General features: G+C 39.0%; 2 protein-coding genes across 3 annotated transcripts; both read left to right on the forward strand.

The window, feature by feature from the left end:
* The first annotated feature begins 779 nt into the window (after positions 1-779).
* Positions 780-2,102, forward strand: LOC122758627 (RNA polymerase-associated protein RTF1 homolog). Its single transcript, XM_044012891.1, has one exon. The coding sequence runs from the start codon at positions 780-782 to the stop codon at positions 2,100-2,102; it is 1,323 nt and encodes a 440-aa protein (XP_043868826.1).
* A 679-nt stretch (positions 2,103-2,781) lies between these two features.
* On the forward strand, positions 2,782-11,681 carry ccdc62 (coiled-coil domain containing 62). Of its 2 annotated transcripts, XM_044012710.1 has the most exons (13): positions 2,782-3,024; positions 3,911-3,942; positions 4,575-4,667; positions 5,419-5,611; positions 5,894-6,060; positions 6,688-6,789; positions 6,942-7,113; positions 7,446-7,547; positions 8,426-8,514; positions 9,308-9,408; positions 9,733-9,877; positions 10,838-11,032; positions 11,121-11,681. In XM_044012710.1, exons 1-13 carry the CDS (start codon positions 2,943-2,945, stop codon positions 11,199-11,201), a joined length of 1,554 nt encoding a protein of 517 aa, XP_043868645.1. In that variant the 5' UTR covers positions 2,782-2,942; the 3' UTR covers positions 11,202-11,681. The 2 variants fall into 2 exon arrangements, with proteins under 2 accessions (XP_043868645.1, XP_043868646.1); XM_044012711.1 differs by lacking the exon at positions 11,121-11,681 and having other exon boundaries at positions 10,825-10,883.
* The last annotated feature ends 33 nt before the right edge of the window (positions 11,682-11,714 follow it).

Here is an 11,714-nt window from a genome sequence, read left to right on the forward strand (position 1 = left end):
TTTTTGAGTACATTTCTATGATACATTATTTTATTTATTTGGTTTTAGTTTTACATTACCTTCCAAAATGTATGATAATTAAAAAAAAAGAAAGAAAAAAAGTGTTCATCCAGCTTTTATTTTGGAAATCTGCCGCCTACATTCTTGGTGCTTTTCCACTCCGCTCGAGTTTGGTATGGTTTTCCATTATTAGTACCTCTTCAACGTGGGTGGAGTTATCATAGCACGGCTGCATGAAACTGCTGTGACTTCCTTTTAAACACGTGACACAAACACATACACTAGTGACTAGTAGTGACTTGTAAAGCAGATCTTTTCAGTGTAACTGAATCATTAGAATCAGATTTGTTTACAGAATAGTTCAGTACTTCCTGCATGACCGGAGCACAGACTTCGTCTGACACAGACACTAAACTGAGAAAACTACCTGGTACCAGGTACTTTGGCTAATGGAAAAGCAAAATAAAAATGTGCTGAGTGAAGCTGTGCCAGGCTGTGTAGTGGAAAAGCACCATCTGTTTCTTAGGACAAAAGTGGCCATTGCCATTGGTTGCCTTTGATCTTTATGACAGCGTCTGCATCAAAGGCAACAAATCCTGAAAAGCACGGATGTAAAAGAAAACAACAAATCTCATAATTTTTAACTCCATTTTCCACAGTGAATGCTCATCTAGGTAATACAGGTAAACAGCAACAACAGAAGTTGCACATACTCCCAGCTAGCCAACAAGCTAGGTGGTTACCACTAACCAGCGACAGTTAGCTTCAAACATTCAGAAATGTTACAGAGGGAGTTTGGAAGTAAGAAGCTAAAAATAGCAAATAAAGAGAAAAGGGGAAAAGAATCCTCAGGTCCAAGACACACCTGCAAACCTGACAAGAAGTTCCAAACCATGGAAGAACCCAAAGCTGAACATGAGAGGAGGAAAAACAAAACAGCCAAACATGCGCCCCTGAAGACCAGTGAGGTTTTCTCCAAAAATGACAAGTCCTCAGTCAAAAGTCGCTGGAGGTCACACTCATCGACTCATGAGACTCCACCAAAGTCGCAGCTCATTTCACGACCAGCTGAGCTCAACAGGATCCGCCTGTCAAGGCACAAGCTGGAGCACTTGTGCCACATGCCCTTCTTTGCCAAGACAGTGACTGGCTGCTTTGTGAGGATAGGGATTGGCAAATGCAACACTAAACCAGTTTACAGGGTCACTGAAATCATGGAAGTGGTGGAGACGGCAAAGGTTTACCAGCTTGGTTCAACGCGAACAAACAAGGGACTAAAATTAAGGCATGGAAGCGAGACACGTGTTTTCAGGCTGGAATTTATATCCAATCAGGATTTTACAGACAGTGAGTTCCTGAAGTGGAAAGAGGCAATGATGGTTGCGAGGATGCAAGTACCAACTCATGCCCAAGTCGCCAAAAAAGTGCAGTCCATCATGGAAGCTCTGAACTACAAGCTCAGTGACAAAGACATTGAAGTAATTGTCAAGGAAAAGGCCAGATTCCGTCAAGCACCGCTGAATTATGCCATGAAGAAAACACAGTTACTTAAAGACAAGGCGGTGGCAGAAAAGAACAGAGACTATGAAAGAGTACAAGTGCTTAAAGATGAGCTGAACGAGCTCGAGGAAAGGGCAGAAGCCCTCAACAGACAGAGGACCAAGAACTATTTTGATGTCCATGACATTAACCAGAGGAAGAGACGCTGGAACATGGCTGAATCTCAGAGTGCTCTCATGGACGAAGGACAAAACACCAAAAAACAACAACAAATGGATCCTTGCATTCGTAAACGGTGCAAACCCATAATGGTGTCAAATGTCAGAAATTCATCAGTACACGCAGCCATTCTTGCTCATCTCGACCAGAAGTATGGCTCTGGGTCAACACCCGAGAAGAACAAACTGGGACAACCTAAACACCGTAAAGATAAACATGTCCCCAAACCAACCCCTGACCTCTCAGGGGACTTATTTCAAGTCCATGATTTTGACATTAACAATGACCTTCAGGCTCTCAACACAGAGGAAAAGTCTCTGATGGTGAACTTCAATGTGTTGCCGGTGAGGGACGACGTGGAGGAGGGGCATGAGCTTACGTAGTCAGTCCATTTTGTCTTTTTTTTTTTTTTTAAAGATTCTTCTAGAGACAAATTGTTTTGCTATTTGTTATATTTTTACACTATGGGATCGTAGAGCTTATCTTGCGTTTTCTTAACGTATCTTCTTCTTCTGGTCATATTAAAACAATAATAACAACAAGCCATGCATTGAAGCTAGTGTAGACAAAGTGGCACAGTTTCTTTTTCTATTAAAAAATAGAAAAAGTGAGAAATTGACAAAGCAAGTGTGACTTAAAGTTTATATGCCTGAGCAAAACAATCAATAAAAATACTCAAAATATGCAGGTCTTCCACAACTTTCAAAAATTCTCATTGAAATTCATAGAAAAAAATCACTATCACTAATTGTTGTGCGTGTGTGCAAAAATAATTCTAATTGTAATTCTCATGTACTGTTTGTTTACAAACCCCTAAACCACTTTTTCAGCTGAAAGGGAAAAAAGCATGGCTCCTCTGTTGGGGATGATGTAGTTCCTAGAACCTTTAAAAAAAATAATAATACAAATTTTATATAAGTTTTATAAATAAAGATACGTGGCATACAAACTTCAAAACATATACTACATAATGAACAAGGCACATGTCAAATTAAACATTTTCAACATTTTCCTGTTGAGGGCAGCATTGCACCGCCCGGAGTGTACAGCCTGCCGGAAATTATTATCAGAAGAAGAATCACTTGTAAATAGTTAACTTCGAGTTGTTATTTTTAACTGTCCCTGCTAGTTTTTTAAGCGTTTGACTTGCAGCACATTACATTTAAGTGTACTATTATTCAGGTTGCACTGCAACAATCCAGGTTTGTTATTGTGACGATGTGATGGACGGAGGGAGAAGATCAGTCTCAGATGGAAGAGCTCATGGAAAAGCTTTCGCCTGTTCTCCCCCGGGTTCTTCACAAGGTAAACACCAGTCTTGTATAAAGTTTCCCGAAAAGGATACTTAACGTATGTTACCAGAATGTTTTAATAATATTACTTAAGTAAAAGTCTTAAAGTATATGACATTTACTGTACTTAAGTAGCAAAAGTCATTTTCTGATATAAAATGTGAGGAGTAAGGATTGAGCCAAGTGCTAGAGCGAGTTGTCTTTCAACTCAGGAAGGTCGTGGGTTCAATTCCTGGCTCTGCTACTCTATGTGTGTCCTTGAGCAAGACACTGAACCCAATGTTGAAGCGTCTGAATGGGTATGAAAGATGTGTGAATGGGTGAAATGCTAAACTGTAGTGTAAAGCAGCTCATCAACACTAGAAAAGCTCTACATAAATACATACCATAATACCAATTCTTCTTCTGATTTTGTAATGAGTATCAAAGTTAGTTAGGGGAAATGTAGTGGAGTAAAAGTACACCATTTAGGAAATGTAGTGGAGTAAAAGTTGCTAGAAATACAAATAACAAAGTAAAGTACGGATACCTGAATTGTGTACTTAAGTACAGTAACAAAGTATTTGTACTTTGTTAAATTACAACACTGCTAATAATACACACACACCAGTCAAATTAGCTTGGCTAAAAATAATTCTGCTCGTTTATTTGAGGTTTTACGGTATGGGTACAAGCCGCACAAAGCTTGTTTGGAACAGGGCTGACCCAAGCCTTTACGGGGTCCTAAACTGAATTTGATTTTGGGGGGGCCCCCTTCCCACATATCTAAGAGGATATTTTTGCTTCAAAATCACTTCACCTCTCAGCCCCTTTTTACATGTTGAAATACCTTTGTTCTTAACTGTATTAACTTAACCCGGCTTTTTTTTTTTGCTTCCACTGTGTTTCATATGCATCAGCTGAGTTCTGGCACAGCACTCCTGTTAAAAAGGTCAGTGGCACCATTTTGTTTACTGCTAATTTCTAGGATAACTGTTGTGACGTGTCCCATTGCCACTGTTCCCTAAAGTTATCAGTCTCTTCTCAAAAGGGCGCTAGTTTGTCAACACTTAAGCTGGCAATTTTGCACTCCATGCCCAAGTTGTTGCCAATCATCAGTTTGCACCTCTCTATGATGATTCCTTGCTGTCTCAGTGAAAGAATAGCTGTATGTAATTTAGAGATCTATGTATTACAGGTGTTTGATCATTTGATCAACTATGGGGCCTGCAACTAACAGGCATTTTCAATTGCTGTTTCCCAAACCTTGAAATGATGATATTTTGTCCCCGAAACCAAAGTGGTTCATTATTAATTTTTCATTATTTCTGGAGCAAAGGAACCAGAAAATGTTCATTTACACATTTAAGAAAGTTGAAATATCTGAGAAGTGTATTCCCCACTTATACATATGTATATCTCTTGATTTTGTATGGATAATAATAAACAAGCAATTTGTAAATTAAATTAAAAATAAAGTAAAAAATAAAAGTTCAACATGAGGACTTTGATGAAGGCAGGATTTATTGCAGGGTTCTTTTGTTTAGTACATGTCAATAATAAAGCTTATGGAATCATTCTCAGGAAAATGGTGGCCCTCCACTGACTGTTACACAGAACACTGTCTTAACCAGCTTGGACACCACAGCAAAACAAAACAGCCACTTTGACTCTGAGGTGAGATGGATCTGGATTATAATCAGTATTTGCTCTGTGTTCATGTTTTGATGATGGTCATATGGGAGTAAATTCTTGTGTGAGATTAGCACTCCAGCAAATCTGATGCCCGAGAGTGAACTAGAAAAAACAGCTTTTCATTCAAAAACTAATTCTTGGAATTATTAGGCACTTGAATTTATCCAAATTATAATTAAATCTTAATTTTCTAGTGGACCCTAGAAATAAGAAGTCATAAGAGAACGGTAAAGCATACTTTTTGTGTGGAGGTGATGGTTACATTTGGATGGGTGATCTAAATAACTCGATTCTTTTTAAACACTTTTGTGGTGAAATAATTCAATGTAAACAAAAACTACTTAGTTACTGTAATAATAGTCATTTTAATTGCATATTTATTTGGTCCATAAAATGTCAGACATTGCTGGAAATGATGGTGTTCTCAGGCATCGTGTTTTGTCCACAAACCAAAAATATTTCAGTTTAAATTATTTCTTAGTCAAATGGAGAAACAGAAAATATTCACATTTAAGAGGCTGAAAAATAAGAAATCTTGTTTGTTATTATTAAAAAAGCTCTAAAACCAAATAATTAATGATCAAAATTGCTTACGAGACTGAATCAAGGAAAAAATAAGTAACATTTCTGATCACACGTAGTCCTATGCCATCATTTGTAAATGGACAAATTGACTAATTGTTTTCTGCTTTAATGTCAAAATATAAATTGTACACGTTATGTTTTGCACAAGTTCCCTGTGAAGGACCTGAGTGGTTCCACCATCCAGAGGCAGAGGAGGGAGCTGCAGCTGCTGATGTCCGAGCTGAAGGACCGCGAGCGAGAGCTCAACAACATGGCTGCCTCCCATCACAAGCAGCTCTACATCTGGGAACAAGATCGCCAGAAGGCGCTCAGCCTGGAACAGAGGTGTTCCTGTTTAGACGGTGAGGGCAGCACATAACCTCAAAGATACCGTCACGATTAAAAGGGATTGTTCTTACGAAGTGGGGGTTTTTCAAAGGTACAGATGATGCAAGACACTGATCAACATGATCAATAACACATTTCCTGCTTAGTTTACTTTTTATAATTAGACCATAATTTAGTCCCTTCATCTCCTCTGGTCATACATCAGCTCCACGTTGAGCAATTTAATCCAAAATGTGATTAAGATATGTCCTTTCTTTCTTCCCTGTTCTTTTCTTTTTGTTTGTTTGTACCTACAGAAGAGTTGCAGAAGCGCAATGAGATGATCAGAGTCCTGACTAAGCATGCGTGGACAGTGGAAAACAGGGTGAAGGAGGTCCAGAAGGAGCTGAGCGTAGCCCAAGAACAGCTCCAAGAGTTTGAACAGAAACAACAGCACATCAGCCAAAAATGTCAAGATTTTGAGGTACCAGTGGCACATGAACACACATCACTATTCTGAGAGCTTCTGGGTTGCTCTGATGGGCCAGATTTCCCGAAGGCTGTAATCAAAGCCTGGAGGAGCTGAAGAAGTTTCATTCTCTCTCAAGTCTGTAAAGGTTCTCAGTCATCTCAGGAGTATAGATGCAGTTTTCTAATCTGGGGCTGCCCGATTCTGGAAAAGATGGGAATCACAATTTTTCTTTTGCTTAGAATTGAGATCACGATTCTCTGGCAGGATTTTTTCACAAATCTAAATGTTTGTTTCACTCACGAGGCGCACCTATTGTTGAGTTATTTTTGGCTGTTCCTGTGTATATAGTTTGTGTGACTATCTCTTTGCTGCTGTAATACTGGGGAATTCCCCATTGTGGGACAATAATGTATATTGTATCGTATAGTATCGTACACTGCTCTGAATTTTTGCTAAGAGTTTTTCACTGTATTTTTGATCAATAATGCAAAAAAAAACCCTGCCTACTTTACCTTTAAGATACACATCTCTATTGAAGTATACAGTATTGACTGTGTACGTTTCATACTCAGTAGAGGACAGACTTAGTTGTCTCTGTCTTTATGATGTATCAAGTCTCTGTCTCCGGTGTTCTTTCAGGACAAGAACCAGAGTCTGAACTCCACACTAATGTCTCTGTCCAGTCAATTTGGGTCTCTGCAGGTCAGGGATGAAGAACTGAGTTCCATGCTCAAACTTAAGGTACACGAGCAGATTATTAACAGCATTTCTTTGTATCAAGCATCAAATAAAGGACCTTATATTGTACGTATGTTGTTATTTGCTGTTGGGATGATCAAGATAAGTTGTGTCAGTGCACGTTAGTGGGTTCATGTGGCTTTCCTCTCATTCAGGATAAAGATCTGACTGAGGCATCGAGTCATATAGTCGATCTCTCAGGGCGTCTGCGAGACCTGGAGACGTCGCTAACAGACAGTCGCTCAAGAGAAAACAAGCTTCAGAGAGACTTGGAGGAAAAAAAACTGCGTTGCAAAGAAACAAAACACGAAGTCACTTCCCTTAAAGGTACATTCAGTGATTTCATTTCCTCTCCACAGAGCAGCTATAAGACAGAGTGTGTTAGATACTCCAATCAGACAATGCACACCTTCCTGGTTTAAGGAGCAGGGTGAAAGTGTCTGACTGCTTTTTTACTTTCTGAAACCGCTACACAAACAAACACACAAGTTTCATCACCAGAGTCAGACATCAGAAATGAAATGGGGTCGTTTCCCATACCTGTCCACCATTCTGCAATACATTATTATTAATGAATTCATCATTCAAGTGATGGGTCATATCGACTTCACATGTGTCTCCGTCTCATCTGCGTCATGCTTTTGTTGTGTTTTTTTCAGAGCAGCTGCAGCAGCAAATAACACAGAGCAGCACTCAAAGAGAGGAGATCATCCGTCTCAAACAGGAGCTACAGCTGCTCCACAGAGATCTGGCTTTGTCAGGTACATCACGTTGCACCAACTGACATAGTTGCAATACACTATAATACAATATATATATACAGTACATACATTGGCCAGTTTATTATGAACACAGGACATTTCCATTCACTTAAAATTGTAATAGTATACTGCAAGGATAAAATACTTCTTATACAGCTTTTGAGCCTATTTATTTATTTATTTATTTATTTATTTATTTATTTAAGTATTTCACAATTTGACCCCCTGCCCTACAACTGTCAACTTGTTTGCACAGAGCATTTTGGCTGCTTTTTTCCATTACTATGTTGAAACAAAGTATATACCATGAATATGCAATATAGAGTGTCTTATATCCTTTTTTTAGCACAATCTAGATGAAAAAAAAAATATAAACACACCTGTGCAAAAACTACTCAAAATTGTTTAAAATCGGATTGAATATGTGAAATTTGGAAATACATCACAGGTCAAAGTTCACTTGGCTCGTTTTTATGAATACAAAGAAAAGGAAATCACTCTATTTTTTGACTTTTTAAAATTATTGATACTTTATATCACTATGAATCATAACTTTGACTCAACAACACATAAGAAGACGAAAAAAAGCAAAACATTTTTAAAGCCTGAATATGTGACCAATAAACACACACACCCCCAGGATGTCCATATAAGGAGTTGTGTATTATTCCCACGGCAAATGACCATGGGTGCACCTGCGGCACAGATCCATGCTGTGTGAGTACTAAGGGTTAAGGCATGTGCTACTGACCGCTTGGCCAGGTCCCCCTTGTAAATGAGATCTTGATTTCAAGGCACCTTACACCTGTTAAGGTTAAGACAGGATTCCTACTCATTCCTACTCAGATAAGTGCAGCTTTGACATCTTTTTTCACCAGGAGAGAGCGACACCTGGAAAGACGACCTGTTGGAACTGGCCCACTCTAAACAAGAACGCACCATGTCTGAACTCCGCTGCCTGCGACAGGTATGAGTCCCAGCGGTGGCTCTAAAGCAACATAATAAATCTGTGATTAAATACCTCCTCAGTTGTCGAGTCACAGCTTTGGAGAGTCAACCTTCCTCATTCCTGCCGCTCACGCCGTTGTTGTCATCAGAGGAGTGTTTCTGGTTTGGCGGCATACTTCACGGTGCTTCTGCACCACAGCAGTGACTCTGGGTCACTGTCATGGCATTTTATTGACAGTTCCCTCACAGGGGGAAAACACACACACACACAGCACAACCAAGCTTGATTTAAAACACTCCCAATCCCAAAAAATCCCAATCCCTCCTATTTCTCATTACGCCAACAAAAAACAATGTTTTTTCTGCTGCCTTCTAACCCTAACGCTAACCCAGCCTTCTGTAGCCTGAGAGCCTGTATCTCCACCCATAGGGAAGAAGAATTAATTAATCTGATCCAACAATTTAGGATTAATTGAGAAAATAATGAATGAATGATGACAATGAGAATTTGCAACCCAATTATATTCACGAAAAACATAAGAATCATCACATTTCATTATTAATCATATTATTAAGACAGATATAAGTCATAAAAATTAGGTAAATAAGGCATAAAAACGTTTTTTTGCATTATTAACATACTCTACTAGGACCTTTGCTCAAAAGTGCAATAGAAAACCGAGGCATAGAGACACACACACAGATGTACAAATCCTCCTCCAGCTAAAATCGGCAGTGTGACAGAGCATCTCAAAAATGTGAGCCCGTATTTTCAGTGTTTATAAAACGAAATGTTTTCGTTGTTGTTGTAGGTTTGTGAGAATCAGAGGAATGACCTGCAGCTGCTGCAGTTAAACCTGGAAAGTGCCCGGGAAACTCTGAGGGAGAAAACCAAACAGGCGCTACTGCTAAGGTGAGCACAAGCATCATCCATCCAGCCTTTTACTGCTGCTTTATCCTGCACATGAGGGTCGTGGAGGGAGCTGTGCCAATCTCAGCTGACATTGGGCGATAGGGGGGTCACACCCTGGACAGTTCACCAGTCCATCACAGGGACACATATAGAGACAAACAACCATTCCTTCTCACACCTACGGTCAATTTAGGTTAAGTTAAGTAGAATTTTGTTCCTTTTGTGTCAACATGGTGCCAACCCCAAACCCGAAGTTCCATAGTGCTAGTGCAAGTGATGCAGAACCCACTATTAAAGGGTTCTTGTCTGTGTTTGTGTTCCCAGTCAGGAGGAGTTAAGCCGCTCACCTCCATCGTTCAGAGGGAAGAACTCAGCACCTGGACATGAAACTTCCACTTTACCGGGAGCAATGATTCAGCAACGACCAGTGAACAATGAGCGGGGAATCTTCTCATCACACGTGATAGATGTAAGATAAAACACATGACCATTTCCTTTTTTTTATTTCCAAGTGCATATTCACTTTTGATACATGGACAAAGGGTTGAAAATAAAATATATTGTACAGAAAGTTTACATTTCAAGTTTTGCATCATCATCCATACAAACATGAAATGTTCTGAATAATCATTTGGTAAATATACAAATAAAACAACAATCGATTGTTGTCATAATTGATTAAACTATTTATTATCCATGTTTGTCCACAAACCAGAATGAATCTGTTTGAATCATTTCTTTGTTTTATGGAGCAATAAAACCAAAACATTCACATTTATGCTTAAAAATCAATATAGATTCAATTATGAAAACACTCAAACTGATCAAATTGATTATCAATATGTACATGCATATGTGTTTTTGCATGCCCATACAGTCATGCAAATGTCCTCATATGTGCTTATATATGCATGTATACATATTATTTAACAATAACAAAATACATATTAATGTAGCAAGTACATATTTACTAATACATTGCTATAATATAACAATGAAAGACGTAAAAACAACTGTGCAGGAAGGAGAAAATAAAGTAAGTATCTAAATATACGGCACATCTTTCTAATCGCCTTCTTACAAAGATAAAAATAGGAAGTGATGATTTCTTTACTATAACAGCTGCATCCTCCAAACACATCCATTGTCAAAAGCTACCACTTTAGAATTGCTTTTAATGTGTGTTTTATTTTTTTTTATGTCAATTATAATATTATTTTTTAACTTGCATTTTGTGTATTTTAATGTATGTTTGCACTGCTGTTAAATTGATATATGATATATGTTACATAACATGAACTTCCTGCCCATTGGCTGACGTTATAGCATCCACTCCCTTCTCCCTTCACCATCTCATGTGAACACAGGCATTCATTCTCCAGCCTAAATTTCACTTCAGCGGTTCATTATCGACAGCCTTCTATTACAGGGTGATGATGCTCTGTCCAGCAGTTTCCTGCAACAGCTACGTGATGAAATCATGCCCCACCATTTGAGAACCCACAGCTTTTCATACAACAGTGGCCCCGCTGTGAGCTACGGCGCCACTGAACCTCTTCACTCCCAGAAGTTCCAGTCTCCCCAGCACCATCACCACCAAAACCCCTGTAGCCCGCCACAAAAGGTAGACGAGTTTCATCATCGTTCAGCCGTTCCACCTTTGTGTTTGGGCGTGGCCACAAGACATAACAGCTTTTTTCTTCTTTCCACAGGCCGGTGAAACCCCACCCAAAGCCTGCCCTCAACCTCAACCTGGTGTCAGCCGGCCAAGTGGATGCCTGCACACAGACTGAGGAGATGATTTTCTGTGGAAAATTCAGCATTTACCAAACTCACATTATGCACTGAATTAAATATTAAATCGGTATTAATACATTTAAATGAATGTCCGTGTATGTACACAGCCAAATGTTTAACAATACTGCCTCAGGAAAACAAGATGAAGTGATTCAATCATGAACTATCATAACGGTGTATAACCTTTTTAAAATATATATATATACCTTTTTTTGATATGTTTGTTGTGCTATTTTCCTAAATGTACTGTGTAATTTTTTTTAAATGCAGTATTGTTTCTTAAATGATGTGTTGTGTGAAGTGGGTGAGATGTGAAACCAGTCCTACTGGGCTGTTGAGTGGTGTGTCCTTGTATTGTTTTTCCAGTTTCGCTCCCTGCACATTTACCTGCTGGTGACTCAGTGGAATTGTAGAGCGCTGGTAAGAGTCACGTCACTACGTTTTGTGATAAAGTATTATAAACAATCTTTTTTTTTTACAAACGCATCGCCGACTTTGTGTGTTTACCG

Source organism: Solea senegalensis, linkage group LG21, assembly GCF_019176455.1.
Source record: "Solea senegalensis isolate Sse05_10M linkage group LG21, IFAPA_SoseM_1, whole genome shotgun sequence".
NCBI classification, from domain to species: Eukaryota; Metazoa; Chordata; class Actinopteri; order Pleuronectiformes; family Soleidae; genus Solea; species Solea senegalensis.

What these genes read in the sequence shown, in the direction of transcription:
- ccdc62 (XM_044012710.1), top strand. Translation starts at nt 2,943, where the DNA reads ATGGACGGAGGGAGAAGATCAGTCTCAGATGGAAGAGCTCATGGAAAA. An exon ending in ACAGCACTCCTGTTAAAAAG is followed by an intron (nt 3,943 to 4,574) that starts GTCAGTGGCACC and finishes AATCATTCTCAG; the next exon opens with GAAAATGGTGGCCCTCCACT. An exon ending in CGAAGTCACTTCCCTTAAAG is followed by an intron (nt 7,114 to 7,445) that starts GTACATTCAGTG and finishes TGTTTTTTTCAG; the next exon opens with AGCAGCTGCAGCAGCAAATA.
- LOC122758627 (XM_044012891.1), top strand. Translation starts at nt 780, where the DNA reads ATGTTACAGAGGGAGTTTGGAAGTAAGAAGCTAAAAATAGCAAATAAA.